General features: G+C 41.2%; 1 protein-coding gene across 1 annotated transcript in view; it reads right to left on the bottom strand.

Annotated features, from left to right (window-relative positions):
- The window catches only part of STAC (SH3 and cysteine rich domain), a 71,388-nt gene that overhangs the window by 27,559 nt on the left and 21,634 nt on the right, over positions 1 to 22,195 (bottom strand). Inside the window, exons 2-3 of the mRNA XM_010398705.4 lie at positions 19,918 to 20,191; positions 557 to 657 (exon numbers count right to left, since the gene is read on the bottom strand). Coding sequence (XP_010397007.1) covers positions 557 to 657; positions 19,918 to 20,191 — 375 coding nt within the window. The remainder of the gene's footprint in view (positions 1 to 556; positions 658 to 19,917; positions 20,192 to 22,195) is intronic.

Genomic DNA, 22,195 nt, shown 5'->3' with positions numbered 1-22,195 from the left:
AGAAGGCAACCCAGGCACTAATGTGCTGTGTCCATACAGAGGCAGGCTCCTCCCAGCCCCTCCTGCTGAGAGATTACTTCAAACTCTGTAGTGTCTTACTGTGAAATATCCTTTGGTTTTCTTTTTAAGGTGAATTATGTTTTTTTATTCAAGCTCTAGCAGTGGAGAAGACAATAAAACATAATTTGAAGGATTTTTGATTTGTTAAACCCCACTAAAATACTATGATTAATTTATAGCATTCTTTGAGAGGCTTGCAGCAAGCACAGTTGAAATCAAGGTAATTAATTCTGTTAGCTAGCTAAATTTGTATTCTGTAACTGTATTTTCACATCCACAAAGCAGACCAGATTTGTGCTTTGGTTTTGTTTGTGTTCTTGTGCAGCAGCAATTGCCCAAATTCACAACAGGGCACCCACCACCTGTCTTCACTTTTCCCACCTCAGTAGAGTGATCTGGTGTGGGTTCTGTTAATGCGGCAGCTAAAGGCACACGTGGAATTCAGGCACACAAAGGAAGTGGCTCCAACACAAACTGCCCTGAGCTGCTCACTTACCAGCTTGCCCATGCAACGCTGCTGTCCAATACTGTCTGCACACTTGTGGTGGATGCTCATCTTACAAGCCTTACAGCGCAGTCCGTGCTTAGCGTTCATCCCTGGGAAATGCACGGGAATGATTGAGTTAGACAAAGTCAATAGTTTCCATCCATTTAAGCAAGTGACCTGAAAGAACTGATGAGGTCAGTTGCAGTAGAGCAAATATTGACAGCATTCTTTGCCTTACCTACTTTTTAAAGTGCACATTTGTACACGCATTTTCTTTACAGCCTCTCCATTTTAGCCATTTGTCCCCCAGGCTCTTTCCCAGGCTGTTGGTGCCTTTAGATACGTATTAGATTATGCTCTGCTATATGATAATCTGACCAACAGTGTCTCTGCCTCATGAACACCAAGCAAAACCCCTTTGTTCTTTTGAAAGATCTTGGCATGGCTGTGCATGCCTGAGGGAGCCACTGAAGGAGCACCCAGGCTCTGGGGAGCCAAGCCATCAGTGGAGGCCCAGGTTGTGTGGGTGAGAGGTAGCTCCAGGGGTATGTGAGAGGGTTAAGCCAGCTCCCTTGCCATTGCCCACCCACAGGCTAACACATTCCTGTTTGTGTGGTTTCTTTTTCCTGTGTGGTTACACTGGATTAGTGTGCTGTGAGGATTTTTTTCAGTTCTAGTTTCTTCTCAATTACACATGCTCAAAACAACACTCCCATTGCTCCCAATTGCTTCTCTCACCATCCTCTACTCAGAGGGTGCAGGAAGGGCTCCTTGCATGTCCCTGAGTGGGGCAGTGAGGGTGCCATGAGTTTGACCGTGCTCTCCTTCTTTGCCAGTGGAAAAGTTATTTGTCACGGGTAGGGGAGCTACAGGAGAAATTTTGCCTTACAGATGCAGATTTCTTCCACTTGGCCAACAGAAGTTCTGCATTATCTTCAGTATGGACCTACTTCTAAACGACAGACCCAAGACTGCTTGCTTGCAGTCAGGAACAGTCACTTTTATTCATACAGCCAGTGATGCTGCAGTAGCTCTTAAATCCCTACAGGACTGTGTAAACAGAACAAGTAAACAGCAGATCTGTTCATTAATATCTAATGTGAGAGTGAGTATGAAACAAAGTAGTAAAAAACCCCCAAAAACTCTCAACATTTTAACCAGCCCTCATTAGTCAGACATGATAGGAATATTAGTCAGAAGGATCCTGCATCTGAAAGTACTCATGTAGCTCATTGGTTATTTGAGTAGTCAACACCACGTACATGCTGCCAATTTCATTCAGTGAAGTGCTACCTTCAAAGACAAAGAAGCACTTCAGGGAAGGTTTCATCAAGTTGGTGCCAAACCCCAAGCCTTAAGTTCCACTTTCAGAGGAAGGGGTGTCTGAAGTGGCCACTTTCAATCCAGATAAGGCAGGCTGAGGTAGCTGTAGGTGGTTTCAGTGAACCAGGCTCAGGTGTTTCACTTGTGTGCTTCCTGTAGGATAGGGAACCGAGATCCTCCCCACCTTCTTATAGAGACTGCTGGAGAGATAGGGACTGAATGGGGTTGAGTTGTGGGGTGTGCCCTAGGGACTTCCATAGACTGGGGTCAGTGCCTGCTCCCCACTTGTTGCGCCTTTCAGCCACCTCTCAGTGTGTGCAGACATCCTTTCTAGCCTCTTTTCTGGGGTCTTTTTTCCAAGCTTTCTTAGAAGAACACATGCCTGTTCGTTTGGTTTCTTTTTCCAGCATGGTTGCACTTGGATTAGTGTGCTGTGAGATTTTTTCAGTTATAGTTTCTTTTCAATTACACATGCCCAAACCAATATTGACTTCTGTGGCTTTGTGCTTTTGTTACTGATGATGAAATGATGAATCACCCTTCCTGGTGATCAACAATTGGCACTAAGAAAAGAGTAGTTCCCTCACAGTTTTTCATTATAATTATAGGGCAGAATGAAAAAAAGGAAAATGACATCACAGTTGGCCCAGTGCTTACACTGGGTCTAATTCTCCTCTCATGATGGTCTGTAGTAGCATAACTCTTACTTGCTGTACCAAAAGACTCTTAAGATTTAGCTGTGTAAAGGCAGACAGTCTCACAGTCCTTCCTGCTGACTATGTTATGCTCTTCCAGCCATTTTAGTGTTAACTTTACAAGGTGCATATTGGTCCTTACATGTAATAACCATGTGATCACAGAATATACACATTTGTCAAAACAATTGTGTGTCCAAATGATGAGCAAAATGAATGTGAAGCATCTGTGCTGCTTTCAAAAATCAGACCCCAACTTCTTCAGAATAATCTGTGGTCATGTGAAAATGAGTAAGAGAATTACAAAAGAGCAACACTGTATTTCCATTGCTGAATGCCATATTTTTTATGTGAGTAGCTAAGTAGTGGCTTCAAAGAGAAGAAAAGTATTTCAGTTACACACTTGAGTCTACAAGAAGTTTTTGTAAATCAAATTGAAATCCCTGTAACTACCAAAAGCTCCAATATTCAATCCATTTTCACTTCTAACTACTTGGCTTATGGTGGGACTAGCTTGGAAAAAAATTTCCTTGTGTCTCCCTGCCTCTCACTGAGGAATAACTAAGGAGCTTGGAGAAGAAGCATTTATGCTGTGTTTACACTTAACCACCATATCTCAAGCTCTGAAAATGGCATTTCTACAAAACACATCTTTTTTTTCCACAGAATAATTTTTTCTTCCATTTCTTATCCCCATTACACTAAATAAAACCACCTCAGAGACCCATGGCTAAGCCAGTGTCGAGACCAGTGCATGCCAGGAATCAGACAAATACATACTGGCAGTGTATCTGACCCAAAAGCTCCTGAGATTCAGAACTGAGGCATAGTCACAGCTCACATCATGGAGAAGAGATCACATTCAGTACAGGTGCAAATGAGACCAGGGCTTGACTCATTGAACCAATTTCTGGCCTCCCATTTATGCAGATGTCTGAATGGGGCTGGTTTTGGGAGACATCTGGGTAGTTTGAAATAGGAGAAAAGCGGACAGAACATGGATCTTGCAAGGAAGTTATTTAAAGCTGAGTGCATGTAGTGAGGGTTCTACAGTCATGCACCAGTATAAGAGAGTTATTTCATTATGTGTAAAGTAATGGCACAGGATATAGCAATGTGTTGAAACATTATTTTCCAATAAATTCCCCCAGAGAGCATAAGAAAGTTAGGAATTTGGTCTGAAACATACATTAAATAATAGAAAATAAGTGGCATTAATGACTCATAAAGGTAAAAAAAAAAGGCAATGACAAAGATAGTAATAATAATAGCAATAGCTACAACAACACAATAGGGCAGACTATTTGAGGATAATTTCACTTCACTGCCATAGGGTACCAAGCCTTGTTTGAAGTTGAAAGCCTTTCTGTGGCATGCTTATTCCCACGGGGTTAATCTTCCCGTGTATTGAAGCATGGGGCAGAGGAAGGGTAAGGAGAGAGTTCGTATTTAAGCTGGTCACAGGACTGTCTGGAAGGTGCAGTGTTCCAATTAGTGAAGTCTCAGACACTAACAAAGTCTCCTCAGGGACTTCTGCTGAACACACACTGACAACCTGCAAGCCTGACCATCAGTCTCTAGGTTGCTTCCTGACCCCCTAAATAGCTGATGGCTTGATTGCAGCCTACTGTTTATTCCCACCAGCAGGTATTCCCCTATGCCAACCTTAAAGCAAAGCTGGAAGCTACTGATACTCACATACTGTACTCACTGCTATGTCTTAGCCCACCTGGAATAATTTCCGTCACTGGTAGATCAGAAATACAGGAACTAAAGGCTTAACAATTAAGCTCCACTTGGAGTAACCTAACTACTTTTGTGTCTGGTTTTCATTCAAAGGGGGAATAGACTAACAGCTTTGATGGACTTTTTGCTATTACCTTCAAAAAGTAATCCCTCCTACCCTCTTTTCCAAAGACCCTGACTAAGGTTGCTTAAGCCAGTTGTTAAATACTGAGCAGGACAGAGCAAAGTTCTGCTCAGTCACTTTTTGGTTGCTGTCTGGGGATGTGATTTTCACTATTTTAAGTCAAGGCACAATACCTTCATTCACCAAACAGGACAGACAGTGTTTGGTGAATGGGCAGTTCTATTCAACATTTCTTTTTTACTTTCCTCAGTCAGTGTGTGTCTTTAAGCAACATCTCTTGAGTACCACATTAGCCTTATTCTAAATACAAAGTAATTAATAGCCTCATGAGCTTTCTTTTGGGCTCACTGTATTTGTCTCTTGCCAAAAGTTGTATGAGATGGTTCTCCTTTGAGGGACTAAGGGGTAAAACTGTCAGAGGTTGCACTAATACTATTTTGGCCCACATGCCAATGTTTAAGTTGTAAAAGTTGCAAACTCCAAAAGTGAGGGTTTAGAATGGAAAGTACTAGATATGTTTAGCTGACTTATAGTGTCCATGAACACTAAACATGTCCTGTTCAGTGAATGAACTAGTGTCAATGTAGTAATGAAATTCACATAGGGAAAAAACCACACAGATGTTTGAACAAATGTCCTCTGTGTTCTATTCATTAATGTATTATTTATCTCCCAGTCTGTAGAGGCTGATATTTCTTTCTCAAACAAAAAAAGCCAAAACTGACAAAAGAAACAGTATTTCACTGGAAAAAAGAAAAAAAAAAAGAGGAAATTTCGTGTCAGAATACCCAAGTAGCTCTTAAATAAACTTACAAATGAGGCTCTCCCCAGTCATTTTCTTCAGATATCAGCTAATGTATCCAGGCACCTAGGTCTGGAATGATGCATTGTTTTGAGAAGCAGGTCATGTTTAATAACACCTTGCCAGAAATACTCTATGACTGGGTCAGCTCCCATTTGAATATCTAAACCAGTGGCTAGGTTTTCCAGAAGAGTCATGGAAAATTGAATCTTAAACTGTTCTGATAATATGACCTTAAATACCACTAAAAGGACACACTGCATCACTTTTTGTAAATCTAAGTCTTTTTTGGAGGAAGCCAAAATGGAAACAGAACACCTCAATATAGGTGAATGGAAATATTTGAAGGCAGAGAAAGGCAGAGGGAACAGGGCAGAATTTGATTCCAACTCTTTATGTCTGTGTTTCCTACAAAAGCAATTTAGTAACTACTGTGCATTTCAGGAAAGTCACATTTTTCCGAAGGAATGCAAATGAGAATCTGCTTGTCACACACATGCAAAGGGAACCTGTATCATCCTCTTGGCCAGCACAGCTATGGTCCCAGCACTGTTGGATGATGCTTTTTGCCTGTTGTTTCAAGTCTCAACATAAGATTAATAGCTGGAGAGGGAGAACAAGGCCTACAGCCTGGAGAAATTTCAAAGAAAACTGCAAATGTTGGTAACAACATGATGTTATACTGGCTGTATAAACATAACTATATTAGGCACTTACGCCAAAGTGGGGAAAAAACGAAAAGGAGAGGATAAAAAGGTTCAAGTCTATAAAAGAGAGAAAGAGGAAGGGAAAGAGACACAGAGAGACTGTCACCTCCAGCTAATCCAGCTGTGACCACTATTTTTTATCATTCCACCTGAGAGGAACATACCAGTCAGAAATTGTTTTAATTTAAAACTTTCAAAACCAAATACATTTAAAATTACATAATTTCCATAAAACTTCAACTTCTGCTGTGGGAGGCTGATAAAAATAACAAGTGTCTTGCCCCTTTCTCCCTAAATGCATTTACAGTTGTCACCAGAAACCTGCATCCATGCCAAAATTTATGGGAAATGGAGAATTTTAAGCAAGCTGGGCCAGTATTGCAGAAGTGAAGGGTTTAGGATGTGACCTTAAAAAGAGGAAATCCCCAAAATGGGACTGGTGCCTCTGCAGTTATCTCTAAGCCTTTGTGCAGTCTCCTCTCATGCCCCCTTTTTAGTTTTTAATTAACTGGTTTTGCATAAAAGCTCTGATGCTGAAAGTGATGACTATTTTTAAAAATTCCTCTGTAGCTGCTTCCTGCCCCTGTGGCTGGCTGCTGCTGGACAAGCGCTCCTCCTTCCCCTGCTCTATCTCAATCAAGAGCTGTGAGAAGATCAGAAAATGGCATTTTCTACATGAGACATCCAGATCTTTCAAGTAAAAATCTTGAGCCTAATTCATCCAAACCACTAGGTTTGTAAGAATGAGCTGGGAAGTCCTTTTCTCACCTTTCCTTGGCCTCCAGCCTCCCCAAGTGTTTCCTGCCACCTTGGGAACTACCCTCTGTCCTAACGCCTGGCACCCTTCTGATTATTTTTTTTTAACTGATGCTGTCTCATCACTTGCCCCAACTGACATTTTGGAGAGTACAGAGGTGCAGATCCTCAGCTGGTCATCAGGTGAGCTATAGATCAAGGGCTAAACACGGATTTCCCCAGCCACCCTAGAGGGCTGAACACTGGAAGTCATTGCTGCCTGATGCCTGATGGAGAATTCAAATTGATGGACACAGAGTTACTCTTTAGTAATAAGATTTTTGCTTTATTAAGGTTTGGGTTGGGTTGTTTTTTACAGTTAAATCTGCTAGTTCAAAATGTACAGAGTTCTGGGTGTGTTAAATCAATAATTTCTTGGGATGGGCTATACTGTACAGGGACATCCAACAACATGTTGGAGCTAGAGGAAGAACATCTGAACTTGGGCCCAAGCTGCCAGGTCTTGACCTGATGCCTTGACTGCCTGAAGTGTCCTGTTCCCTTGAGTCCACCTTGTGTCACTCTAAACCAAATGGGGTGTGGAGAGAAGCTGGAACTTGTATATTTACGTTCCGTAGAGTAGGACTTGATATCCAAACGTGGTACCTATTCTGTCAAATGAATAAATTTTAGATTATATGTCACTGAGAGGTGTGGGTCCATTTGAGTGCCTACCCCAGTTTCTCCATAACAATATCCAATGTTTAAATAGCAAGAAAAGTTGCCTTGCATGTAGGCAGGCTACAAAACAGTGCATAAAATTAGAACTGACTTCCTAGTGACATAGTTTTCTTTAGAAATGACATGCTGAGAAAAAAATGAGGCAGTAATGGGCAGGTTTTTCTGCAAGACTGTTATAGAGATGAAAAATATCCCTGCTAAAATAAAGCCTTTTAAAAATTTGGCCACAAGAAGTTTTTTCAAAATGCACTTTTCACATATTCAGCAGCTTTGCTATAAAAGTCTATCCCTGAAAGGAAATATCCACCTCCGCACTTCTTAAAATATCATCTCAGGTTTTTGATCATCTAAATGTTAATTAGGATGCTGGAACGCCATGGTAAATAAACTAACAGCTATTATTGAAAGAAAAAGTCCCAGTGCTCTAAATACGCTAAATCATGTCTAATGTTCTTTGCTCTGAACTAACTGACACTGATATATCAACATCTACTTTTCTAGATAATTTTCAAAATTGATGAGCCTGTGCTTATAGGTCTTTGCACTGGGCTGCTTTGCTGAGAAGGAAAATAGCTCAGGGAAGATAGGCATAGACTTGCCTATGGGAGGTGTTGGTGCCAGAGCTGAACAGGACAAGGGAACATGGAGAAATTAGGCTTTATGCATTATCTCAAATGAGGACAAGCAGAGATGAATGCCTGATCTTGGTCTCTGCAGTATTAGTAAACATAGCATCTTAAGTAACTCTTCTTGAGATGAATGAAGATGACGAAAGTCAGATTTCAAACAAGATCTCGGTTTTGACAGGCTCAGGTTATCTGCACCTGTGTTCTTACATGTGTTGAAATGAAAAGTTGCCCAGTTGCAGCCTTTTTTTTCCTGTGTTTTGAAATGCTTTGAAAAAGCAGTTGAAATTAGTAGGGCTGCTCACATGTGCCAAAGCATTTATCTTCCAAAGGCCTTGCACCATTACAGAGGAGTTGGAAAACAGAAACCAGAAATCCGAACAAAAATTATGATGTGAAATGAAGACCAGGACTTTGAGCTTGCTGAAAATGTGGGAAAAGAATTACAGAACAAAAGAACAGTCTGTCCTCAGCAAAGGGATTTAATGTCCTCTCTGCTCTGCTAATGGATTTTCAACATAGCCTGTTGCTTATGTGGCTCCATCGTCATCAGTGGGCTTGAAATGAGAGACTGCTATTTGCCAGAAGATCAGGAAAATCAATTAGAACTATAAAATGTTTAGTTAAAAAGCCCAAAAAGCCCCATGGTATATATATAGACAGTTGTTCACTGGCCTTCTGTTGTTTCAGACTTACTGAGGGTTTTGGCTCTTTCCTCCTGCAGTAAAACCACTCCCTCACCAGCGCAGCCTCCCAGTGTTGTTGCAGGTCTGTGTTAGCACAAACTGACTGGCAGTGCCTGCGGTAATGGGGCAAAATACTGAAGGGTGACTTACCAGGACCACTCTTCCTCCCTCTTTTTTTCCATTTTACAGTAACTAGTGATGGACATGGGAAGTGGAACAACAGAAGATAACTACATGTGGCTAAAATCTAGTGCTTGGTCAGGATTTGGCCACATGGACAGATTTCTGTTCCAAACCCATTTCTTCCCTTGGATCACACATAGCTAAGGAGGACCTCATCAGAAGCTACAGGTGTAATCGACAGCATGATTTGCTTGGACTAGAGGGAGTTCACCATAAGTAACTGGGTAGTTATACCAGTGGTGGGATCAGTTTTCAGGGAAGTTGTTTCTACAGTTAGCCACAGTGTGCTTCTACCTTTTGTAATTTTACAACCACATTTTATAGCAAAATGTGTTTCAGTTTCTTTTCCATGTGGGAAATATGGAATCACAGAATAACAGAATCAATTAGTTTGGGAAAGACCTCTGAGATCATCAAGTCCAACCTATGACCTAACACCACCCCGTCAACCAGACCATGACACTGAGTGCCACATCCAGGCTTTCCTTAAACACTTCCAGGGACAGTGGCTCCACCACTTCCCTGGGCAGCCCCTTCCAATATCTAATCATGTTTTCTGTGAATTCTTCCCAATTTCCAACCAATGGAAAAACATTCAAGTGAAACCTTTCACACCAAGTGCCAGTTGGGGTGGGGTGGGGGGAGGGTGGGTGTGGGTGTGGGTGGTGGGGGGTGTGTGTGTGTGGAGGAAATGAATATTTTTTTTCCAGAAATAGTTACTGATTTCAGTGAAATCACACAGGTTGGGCAGTAAAAACACTTCATTAACTACTGTCATCTGCTCAAAGAGGCAGTCTCAGCCTTCACTGTTATGGTCTGAAAGAATTCATTACTTGACACATAGCAGTACTGGCCTAAAGCACACCTACAGGTACACTTCCATGTGGCATCAATTACTAATTAAATGAGTAAGAAAAACTTCTGTCAAATGATTGTACAGAAGTTTATGTAGCTCAGCAAAGCAAAAAGAACATTACCTACCCAAGGGTCAATCTGGGGTGTGAAAAAACCAGGGACATTAAGCTGGAGCTTCACTCTATGTCTAAGTATTTATATCATTAAATCAAAACCACCAAAAATCTTCTTTTTAGGATTTTGTCTATCAACAGAAATAATTCAATGCATTACCTATAAGCTGTCCAAGGCTAGACAGTATTTGCATTACCTGAATTCACCCTGGATTCCCATAGGAACAAGCCAAACCAACACAAGCCATACATTTTCTCATCTACAAATGTGGTTTGCACCAGCATGGATACATGGTTTGTTGTCCAAAAACCTTAATTAACATCAACCACAATTGTGCTACCACTATCAGGGGTAAGGAAACCCATAGGAGTAGCAAAAGTCTCGGCAGCTGTATCAGTCTGTTGCACAGTTGTGCAGCATACAAAGCTATAACGTATACCAAAAGTCCAGCAAAAAGCAGATCAGTGTGCCAGAAGGTACTGGCACACAGCTAAATGTCAATACAGATACTAAGATTTAGGAGCTGTCATAAGTAAAGAACTGCTGAATTGTGAACAGGAGCAGGCAGCAGGTAACTGCTGTGTAAGTGTGTGGGTGAATGTATGAAACAGAACCCCTGAAACTGAACCCCTGAACTCTCAGGCAGAAGGCTGCTACTTGCAAGCTGCAACCACTCTTGGCTGCTGGAAATGTTGATGATACGTAGACTAAAAAAAGCGGTGTATCCCAAATCCTCCAGTTAATAAAGAGACAGGAGACCAGAGCACTAGTCAAAAGGCTGATCATGTGCTGTTCTTATGCCCATATATTATTTAGACTGGAGGAACTGGGAACGTGGTTTCCAGAAAGAAGATTTGGTCCCAGGAGATGAATTCCTGAAAGGAAGAAGTGGTCTCAGAAAGCAGAAGGAGGCCGAAGAAGAAGGTGAAGATCCTGGCCTTGGGAGGCATCTGGGAAATGCAGGAAGATCCTGAAGATGATGGACATCAATGTTGTACATCAGTGATGGACATCAATGCCAGGGGATGCCGAGGGACTGTGTCTGAGATGGGCAACTGCAAGCAGCATCACAGCAGGAACAAACGTGACTTTCTGTCTGATTCCACTAGTAGTGACGCCCCCTGCAGGGAAGGGGAAACTTAGGGAATGAAAGGGTGGTGGGGAGGGAGGAAGTTAGTGTGAGAAAAAATAAATAGGGTAAAGTCTGTAATGTCATTGTTTCTTCAATAAAACCTGGTACCCAGATGCTCCCCACGCTGGAATTTATTACAGTGTAATAAACACTGCAAGACAGACAACATCTCACCTTGCTGCTGTAAACAGGCGTGCAGATAAACACAGATCACTCCCTGCATATTATAAAGGAAACTACAATGAAATCATAATTTTCAACTGCATGTCATTTTTAACAGACCATGTCTTCAGAATTAGAAGTTAGGCCATGTGTTTGCAGCATCCTTCAGTGTACAAGATAAACTTATGTTGAAGAGGAAAACAGCTCTGGGTTGTGTATACCTGGAAAACTAAAATTTTGGCAGTTCAGAGAAGAGCATTGGTGAAGTTGCAGTTACTTGCATTCCTATTACCAAAGCAGCAAAACATGCGATGCTCCATGTGAGCCACAAGGATCACTGCTCTCTGAGACATCCTTCTATATTAAGGACAGCAACAAGCAAATGTGGGTAGGCATTTTACTCTACATGATGGCAGTGCTCTACTTCCTGCAAAAGCATTTCTGTTGAGCGCCTCATTTTAAGACTTCTGCAACTCATAGTAAGGTAAAGCTTCTAATAATTTTGCTTCTAGATAATGCTTTTGTCGGCTATTCAGCATTATAATTATCCACATAACAGTGACACTCTGATAGGCAAGGACTCTAAAGAGAAAATAATGTTCTTACAAGAAGGTCAGCTCTAAAGAAGATGCACTTAATTTCCTTATCTGTAAACACCTGATGTCCCATGTGAGCTCTGGAAAAGTACATAGCAGGACATTAAAACCCCACTTGCATTCTGCTTCATTACTTGGCCTTTAAAAAACCTTGAGCTTTCCATTATGTTATTCACTAGAGTTGATACCAGGAGCAATGGTACCAGGAGCCTGCTCACTACTGAGTAGGGTGTTTGGTGGTTTTTTAATGTACTTTTTGGTTAAAAACCACCATGGCTAACATCACATTAAAATACTAATTGTAGATGTTCTAGAAATGTTTATTGTTTTCCACCTAATTAAACAGCAAATGTTGGTCAACATTTTTTAAAGTCTCTTTTGACTAAGGATTAACTGCAGTTTCATATTAATAGCAATTTCCCCCAAATTAAAGTGAGCTTGAAAATTATCTAGTAACAAATGTGAAACATGTTTGATGCTGTTCAAGGACAAATTAGAATTTAAAATATATTTCCACCCTCTTTTCTCAGCTAAGCAGTTCTTGATTATCCAATTTACTGATAACATTTTTGCCTCATCTCAGAGGAGGAAGCCCTCCCAGAGGATAAAGAAACTAAATATTTGCTTTTCAATATTTGCTTTAAAGTGTGTTTAACTCTTTGTTAACAAAGCAAAATAATAATTTAATGCAGGGATAATGTGTAGCCCCCTGTAGCTTCTCTACAAATGTGGGGCTGTGCGAATTGGATACTTTTTGTCATGTTTATCAAAAATAGGAGTAGAAGTAGATGGAGTACACCTGTACTGCGCATACCATATGTGTTTCTGCATCTTTATATCTGTTTATTACCATTTTATTTATTTTAACAGACAAACTATCCACTGTTTGGAAATTTTGGAGAGTCCACATGACCATGTTTTTGTTTGCCCTAAACCTTAATACAGCAGATCAGAGATTACTTAAGCAATTCTCACTCATATTGACTCTGAAAAGAGTAAGAAGAAGATTTACGTGCCCAGAGCTATGCATTGTCATATACTGAAATGAAGTCTCCTAAATACAGGAGTAAATTTAGTGGAGGGAATGAGGAGGTAGAGACAGGGATTGTGGATCATTTAGTAATATATGGGATGGCACCTGGTACCAGTTATTGAAAAGGTTATACAATGGCACTTTTTCAATGAATCAGGCTGACTGGGATTGGAAGTGACATCTGGAGATCATCTAGTGCAATTCCCTGCTGAATCAGGTTCTACTAGAGCAGGTTGCACAGGATAATGGCCAGATGAGTGCCTGTTGCCCCTTGTCCTCTCCCTGGGCACCACTGAGCCTGGCTTCATCCTCTTGAACACCCCCTTTCAGGTACGTATAGACATTGATGAGATCCCCTCTTAGCTGCCTTTACTCCTGGCTGAACAGACACATCTCCCTTAGCCTGTCCTCTAAGGGAGGTGCTCCAGGTCCCCAGTCATCTTTGTAGCCCTCCAGCAGACCTGCTCTAGGAGGTCCATGTATCTCTTGCCCAAGGAGCCCAGAACTGGACACAGCATATGTGGCCTCACCAGGGCTGAGTGGAGGGGCAGGATCACCTCTCTTGCACTGTTGGCAATGTTCTTCCTAATGCACCCCAGGATGCCATTGGCCTTCCGGGCCACAAGGGCACTGCTGGCTCGTGGACAGCTTGTTTTCCGCTGGGACCCACAAATCGTTCTCGGCAGAACTGCTTTCCAGCAGGTCAGCTCCCAGCCTGTGCTGGTGTCTGGGATTATTCCTCCGCAGGTGCAGGACCCTGCATTTGCCTTTGCTCAATTTCTGGAGCTTCCCCTCCGTACAACTCTCCAGGTTGTCCAGGTCTCACTAGGTGGCAGCACAGGACTCTGGGGTATTGGCCACTCCTCGTGGTTTTGTAATGCCAGTGAACTTGCTGAGGATGCATCAGCCTCTTCATCCAGGTCATTGATGAATAAGTTGCACAAGACCGGACCTGGTACCAACCCCTGGGGAACACCACTAGCAGTGAGTGTCCATCTAGACTCTCTGTCTCTGCCATTCAACCAGTTCTCAATCCACATAAATGTCCACTCATCTAACACTTCCTCAGTTTGCCTATGAGGATGTTAGGGGAGACAATGTCAAAAGTCTTGCTGAAGTCAAGGTAGTCAACATCCACCACTCTCTCCTCATCTACCCAGCCAGTCATGCCATCACAGAAGGCAGTCAGATTGGTCAGGCATAATTTCATGGATTTTCCTCACAATCAAAACAAAAGGAGTCTGCTTTTGAAAGCCTCTTTCCATAGGAAAAGTCTTAATAACAAACACCATTCACACAGAAATTGATATAGTAGTAGCAGTAGTTTGTCATCCGGAAAGTAGATGTGGGAAGGCTCGGCTGTGACTACACAAGTCCTGCTCCAGGAGTATGTCCTCCTCACTGGAAGTTCTTTACCCTTCCCTGCAACTCCCATACTGATGAAGCTCTTCCCTCAAGATCATCTGTGTTGGGAGACGCTAGAGAGACTGGGAAGAGTGGAGGGCAGGACTGAATAAATAACATTATTTTTTCCTTCATCCTGCAAGATAAATAAAAATGCCCTTTTTTGGTTTTGGTTTTTCCAAGATCTCTGTCCAAAGAATCTTCCAAACCACCATAGCCTTGGGAAAGCAGTCAGTTAGAGTCACGCTTCCAAGAGTACTTCTACTTTGTCTAGCTGCCAAGAAGTGGTGATCCATCTGTGACTGTTTACTGCACCTTTGTCTACCTGGATAATGCTGCATATTGGCAGGTTTGGACCAAACCAGAATGCCTACTTAATGAAGTGAGGCAGCAAGCTTAAAAAAATTCAAGCGTATTTTTTAGGAGTGAGCTGATCAGACTGGAGGCAGAAAGCACTGTGTCATAGTTCCTGTGAAATTTTTCTATATTTAATAAACATCCACATAAATTACAGTTATATAAACACTTCCTCTAACCATGGAGTTTTTCCAGTACTTATTAGTCGCAGTTACTGATAGTCTAAGAGAAGAAATTCAAATGCAGGATCTAATACAAAAGGGGAGCCATGGCTTCAATCCAGACCTCTTTCTTTCCTTTATTCCTGCATTTGAAAACCTTGCCAATTTATCAGCTTTGAGCCTAACTTTCTGGAGGATGTTTCAATACAGCTTTGGGGATAAAAGTGGTTGAAAGTTCTAGCAGCCACAACTGCACAGAGAAATAAAGAAATACAGGCGGCTTTTAAAAGATGAGGTGAGAAAGAATTATTCATGGTACTTTTTTGGCTGTCTGAAACTCCAGAATGACTGGCTAAACCGGAACAGACGGTGATAGGAGTGAGTCAATACTGAAGGGATAACAAAATTTCACTGCTTAAGCACTATTGATTAATAGACTGAAAGGAAATTATGCTACAGCTATATTTGGGTTTTATCTTTTTTACTAGCTTATTTGTTTTCCACAGGTTTCTCTAAGTGGAATTTGGTTAGTTCCCTGAGAAGGCAGGTACTGAGTTATTTACCTCCAGAGCTGCAAAGGTCCAGAGAATCTGCATCCAAACCAGAAACCTGGTTGCCCTGAGAACATCTATACATGCATATATCTCAGGTACCTAAGCCAGGGGTGGCATGATCCAGAAGGACCTGGTTTTGACTATTACTGGGCATTGCAGGCCACAGTTTTTTCTGGTCTTTCTGCAAGTTTGTTCCAGGCAAACATGCTCTGACAGGTATGCCAAAACACCAGGTGTCTGGTTAAAATTCTGTACCATAGTTAAGGTTAAGAATGGAGTGAAACAGCTAAGTACACTTTAGAAACACAAAGAAACGTGTGATGTTATAAATGAGCATCTATTTCTTTAAAACACAGCTTTAAAAGATTGACTTTAAAGCAATATATTCTTAAAAGCAAGGCGCCTTACTTTTTTGCTGCATTACTTATATTTGACCAAGATGGGAATATATTAATTACATGTAATATTCTTGGAATATGTGGAAAATAACATTTTTTCCATGTGAATCAGCACAGGAAATGATCTGGAAATGAGTAAAACGTTGAGAAGTCTACAGATGGAGGTTTTTCTTAAAAAATACACAATGTTTTTCAACTATAGAGTACTGACATCATGTTTTCTTCAACAGTGAAGTGTCACAGAGATGATTGATGACACACCAGAGACTGAAGAAGAGCAAGAACTTGCTTCTGATCAGCATAGTTTAAGACTGTAATCTGATGCAACATTAATTTAACAGTATCTATTTTTGCTGGTGCCAGGCAATTTTCCTCCCCTAACTTGCCATTGCCAAAGCTTACCACATTCTTGCTAAACACAGAAAGTGGTAGATAACATGAAGCAAACTCAGAGGTATTCTGACTTGGTTTTCTTTTCACTGTGATGTGAAATAAAAACCCCATAAATCCAGTGCCTCCTAAATGATGATCTAGTAATGCATTCCACAAGACACTTTGATTATCAAAATTTTCCCTTGCTGGGGTTAGATATTAAAATAGTAATAAATACTACTACTAAACCCAGTAAATTAATGGTTTTCTAAGAGACATACTGTGAGAGGATGTTCAAGGGTGGATATGTTTAGGAAAATATGTAGCCCTCCATGGAGCTGAAACCTCAGTCCTAAACGAACTGATGCTAGGCACTCACGGCAGCAAAACAGTGAGTGGGAGAGAGGAGTACAGAGTCTGCTCCAACACACTATTGATTTGGTCTGAAATTATGTGAATTATTACTGTTGAATTCATTATTAGAACTGATGATTTTATTGGAGTATTAGATGCTGTAAAATGGATTCTGCATGCACTCTTCAAAGCTCCCTCAAATGGGAAATTTCCTCCATTATTTAATTTGTCAGAAAATTACTGCTTCTGTATCAAATTTTTCTTCTGTTTACTGAGGTGGAACTTGAGTTCCAGTCTAGTACAGTTAGTAGGAACACTCTGACTCCTGCCTCTGAAGTGAGGTATGAAGCACACTATTAATACTCTTTTTTCTATTTTGAAATCAAATCAATAAACAGATTTTCTTGTGAATATGTTGCATTGCACTCTGGGATGCATGAAAAACATTTGAAAGAGTAAATTTACTGATATATATATATATATATATATACTGATTATACTGCATCCCAAAGGCAATATTTGGCTCACAGTGTCCAGGAATCAAAGATGGTGCACGTATTTTTTTGTAGTAAGATAATGTTTCAAATTCTTTCATTTGGCTGGGAAAAGAGCAGCATAGGGAACCTGCTGCCTGTGCTCCAAGTGTCCTGTTCACTCTGAAGCTACAGAGAGATTCTGTCGCACGAGTGAGACTGAAGCAGTTGGTGCACATTCATGCTGTGCACTGTTCATTACCCTGCCGCGTACCAAACAGAGCTGCTTAGTTCATAGATCAGAGAGCCATTTAAGGTGAACCTGGAAACATTCTTGGTGGCAAAACTGAAACCATCTAAAGTCAAGACACAATTTTCCTGGACTCTTTCCTCCAGTCTTCAAAACATGTATCTGTCTTTGCCTTTATTCTCATCAATGAGGAATTTAAAGTCATAGACTCATTGTTCTTAAATGTCACTGTCTGTGAAAAATAAAAATGGAGAGAACAAATAGGCTCCATGTTTCAAGCATAAATTCAGAGTCCCTGAACAGAAGTGAGGCTTTTTCAGTCTGTCTTTGGGAGCAGGCTTGACAGGGTTTCCTGAAAGCTGCCTGTTTCGTTTCACTATTCCTATAACCACAGTTGCACAACTTATATGGATTAATTGAACAGCAAACAGTAATATCTAAATCTACCATGCTGCTTAAAATACAATACAGCAAAACTACACATGACTGCAGTAAGGATCAAAGAGAGAAGATTGCAGGAATAGAGAAGACATTTGTCTATGAAAATCAGGGCATCTATACTCTAAGGCATTACAAGGTAAAACTCTCAACATCTTCTCTGCCTTACCTCCAAGCAAAGATGAGCTGGAGGAGGTCAGAGCAATTCACCTGACTCAGACTGCTACCAGACAAAATAGGTCACATTAGTTTCTGCAGCAATTATAAAAGGCCTCTTTAGCTATCGAAGTGGCTGAGATACAGAAGAGAAAAGCGAAGCCATCAGCAGAGAGAACAGAAAAAATTTCAGAAAGCATGGGGGGTTAAAGCTGATGTTTTGAAGCTTAGGGCTGTGCTTCAGGACTTTCCTATTCCAGGCGGACACAGATTGCCCAGCAAAGGAGAAGGGCATGGGTGTTTATGAACTGGATTTACTCTCTGCAAAGTTTTCTGCCAGCAATAATCCGTCATGAGCAGCAGTATTTTGAAACAGTACTGCTGAGTCATGCAGATTTGTGATGATATTAATCTCTATACAACTTCACAAGAAGCTGCCAGAAATTCAAAGAACTTATATTTGCAGGATATATTTGTGAAAATAAGCTTTGATAGAACATCCATCCACATTACTGAAGGAGACAAATTCTGGGCCTTTTTCCATATATAAACTAACTGCCCTTCCAGACTTCCTGTCAATCTCTGGACTGTGAACTTCCCTGATACTGATACTTTACTGCTTCTGTCTTTCATTTATTTTACCACTTCAAGTAGAAAAAACCTTAAAAGACTGGAAAATTACATGAAAAATTTGGGATTAAAATTCCTCAGTTTCCTTGGATTCAGTACAGCTGTGGTGCAGTGAGAATATAAGTTAATTTATGGAAGCAAGATTGTCTTGCATGAGATGTAATGTTCTGTAGACAGCTGCCTTTTCCAAAGAACACAAATTCCTCACCCATGTGGGGAACACTGAGCACCTTCATCTGAAAAATCTTGAGCAGTCCGTTCAGCATCTTTCAAGAACTTACCATATTGTTACCTAAAAGGCAATGACTTCCATGCTAAGGGACATAAGTTTCTTACAGTAAGCTGTAGAAATTACTGGCAATATTTTATACCCAAAGACTTGTACTACTTCTACATGAAGCTAAATCAGTGTTTAACTCCTCGTCCTGCCTAAAAGCTTGGAAATCGTGTCACTCACTTTCACATTGGTAAACTGCCATTGAATTTATTCCTGCTCTACTGTGCTGGGACAAATAGATGGTAAGTAAGCAAGAAGACCAAATCACGTGCACAGCACTATCCATGAGGATGTGAGTTTCTAGGATCAGATTTCTGAATAGCAACTCCTGCAGCTTCCCACTGTGGTGGCCATGCACGTTCTACACCTCCAGGCGCTTGCACTTCTCTCTTGACATCTCCTTGCACAGCCCCATAGGTTATCTGCATGAAGGCTGGCTTTTTAGATCTTCACACTGCACTGAAAATTACCTTACAAGAGGGGCTCAGCATGAAGTTTTTTTCTGCACACTAGAGACAATAACAAAATTAGCTCCTCTGTGTCTGTCACTCAGTCCCTGGCAGGAACTTACATACTCATGGACAGTTTCAGTGAGCAGAGAGGCCTGCCTTTCAAGGGTATAAAGTTAATATGAGGTTTTGTGCAGAGCAGGCATCAGGTAGAAGAATCCCAAGAAAGTCTGCAGTGTAAATTCAGCTGTTACATTTGGGTTTTGACCCGGTGTCCCAAAATATTCCCCCTAGACAGCCAACGCGTGCGCACACACACACACTCTCAGATAAGAGCCTACCACCCCGAAGATGCTACTTCTTGTCCCTTAGGTCATATGTGGGACAGCTTAGGAAGGTAGGCATGGTCACCACAGTGAAAGGGAATTGGGGGCCATGTGGGCTATGAGGGCAGACACGAGGAGCAAGAGAGTTTAAATTACTGGTGTGGAAAAGAGTGAGGATAGTGGACATATTTGCAATATGGATTTCTGCTGCTTCTAGTGTAGCATAAAACAGAACTGTGCTTGGTGCTCAGTATAACCTGAATGACAGAGGAGTTTGATTCCAGCTGAATCCCTCACCTGTAATTTGTGATAACAATATGTGTCTACAAGGCAAGACATCTGTCAACCAATATAGAACTTGTGCTAGCCTGTGGCAGATATGATGTAAGTCCAGAACTTCTCTGCACGAATATTCTCAAGTAGACATCTGGGCTCACAGAAGTTAGAGAAAGGTCACCCTGCAAGTTCTAGCATGGACACACAATGAGATTTAAAAAAAAAGGTTTCTTACCAACAATCATATGATTGCAGATATCACAGAAGGTTGGTTTTTTGAAGATGTGCTCCTGGAAGATGTGAGTCTTGTTTTCTGGCAGCTGCTGGACTCTGGTGGGTGAAGACACATGGGTCTCTGAGTTGGGGAGCTGCCCAGTGCTTGTGCTCACCTCAGGCATCAAGTCTACTTGCAATTTCACATCACTATTAGTCCTCTGGAAGAAATTGTCCGCACTTTTACTCCGCAAGCCTTTAGTCTTGAAGGAGAGGGATCGTTTCAGTTTCTGCAGCTGCAGCAAATAAAACAGTTATAATCACAATTTTTTTCTACTTTAAAAGCAATGCAAGGTTGCTGGTTTTGGGGTGTGTTGTTGCCAAGTGAACCTGGGAGCTACCATCAGGCCTTGAACCACCTGAACAATAAAATTTAGAATTTAAATTCTAATTTAATAAAGTTTAGAATTTAACCAGCAATTTCCGAGCAAAAAAAGACATCCCAATCAGAAAACAACCTACCCTACATATATTTTCTGATGGACAATAAACTTGATAGCACTAATGAATGCTTCTTTTGGTCTCTATTTGCAGGTATGAAGCAAAGAAGCATTGCTGAAAGTTGTATGCATTGGAGAATATATCCTTTGTATTCAAGCATATGGGAACTTAGAGTATTATTCACCCTCTAACAGTACTTAAGCAGTCTGTAAAACCATTACAGGAACAGCTGTTATACGGTGGTACACGCCAACTGAATTCAGTAAATATATTTGATATACTTAATTTTTTTGAATTTGGCAGAAACAAAGATTATATGCATTTGATTAGCTTTGACTAAGAAATTCTACTTTCATTTATTTTTTTTAAAGGAAAGAAGTCTTAACAGCAGTAAGAGTGTAATTAGCTGGCCAATTGATAGCTAATGCATTAATTAATACTAGTTAACACACATTCACATATGTTCTTGTTTATTGTATTGTGTGTTGATTGTCAGATGATCAAGCACCACAATAAAGCATTACTAACTTAGAGTTGTTAGCTCGAACTCTTTATCTGTAAACTCTCTTGTGCCATATTAGCCATCCTCTCATCCATCCTCCTCCCCAGTTTGGTATAAGGCTGCAAAGGGCACTGGATGAGGCAAAGAAAGGATTAGGAAATTAGCCACACAAATCAGTGGGTTTGTCAGCTCCGACATCCCACAGGGAGAGGCCAGGTAAAAGGAAAGCCAGCTCTGAGTCTGCTTCTTCTGAGTCTGCTATTGCCCTCTCTGAAGTGCAATAATTCTGTATCACCTTTCACTCAGCATTATTCAAACCACTGCAAAATAATTTCAATGACCACTGCTATTCTCTGGGTGACTGTGATGTGACAACTGAAATTTTCCATGCCTCTCAGGCTGTCTGTGGTAACCAGCAGGAATGGTTTATATTAGAAACTGTTTATGTTAGAAGCAATGATTATTTGGAATCATAATTCACACTAATATAAAGGGAAGGAGTTCACATGCTTTCCCAAAAAAGCATAGAACTGGTACGTCACACTGACTTAGTGGCCTCAGAGCACTTGCTCTCCCTAGATTCTGTTCCTGATCCATCTGTTTTCTTTATGATGTGGCTGACAGCATGCTGTTGGAGAGAAGAGTCAAGACACTCTGGGGGTAAGCCGCTCTTCCACCTTCAGAAACAAGTAGCTTGTTCCTGGAGAGGGAGACAACAGCTCATTACCCAATGTTTCACAATAAAATCCCAGAGTCAAATAAATGGGCAAGGAGCTGCCATTGCCTCCAGTTAACAATGTTTGGGTTTGCTACATGGAAGTAAACTGCATTCTACTTCCTGAGTTGTTCCTCCACAGTGACTTTGGGAGTAGGGAGGCATCAGAGCCTGGAGCCCATCCCACATGCACCTACCTCACCCACAACTCACTCTGGATTCAGGGGAGGAGCCCTGGATCCAAATGAAGGAAATACCTATTTGCAGGAAACTCTCAGTCTCTAGGGCAATGCGAAAATAAGAGCAATTAAGTAATTAAATGCTAGCTATGAGGTAAGTGCAGTTTATGGTTTCTGATGCTCTTTGATCTGGAGTCTGAGACATGGACTGATTGAGCCCAAAACTCACTGTAAAATGCACCATCAGAATGTGAGACCTTCCCTCTTCCTCTTGAATGTTAAGTTACAGGCTCTTGAAATCACTGAGGTTATTCAGTTCTGAGATTACTTCATCTCCCCAGTGACAGCCAGGACACAGCAATAATTCACCCCCTTGCTCCTGAAATGTTTCTCACTGAAGTCA

This window comes from Corvus cornix, chromosome 2 (assembly GCF_000738735.6).
Source record: "Corvus cornix cornix isolate S_Up_H32 chromosome 2, ASM73873v5, whole genome shotgun sequence".
Classification (NCBI taxonomy): domain Eukaryota; kingdom Metazoa; phylum Chordata; class Aves; order Passeriformes; family Corvidae; genus Corvus; species Corvus cornix.
Note: the sequence above shows the minus strand (reverse complement) of the source record. Positions and strands in the feature narration are given on the sequence as shown.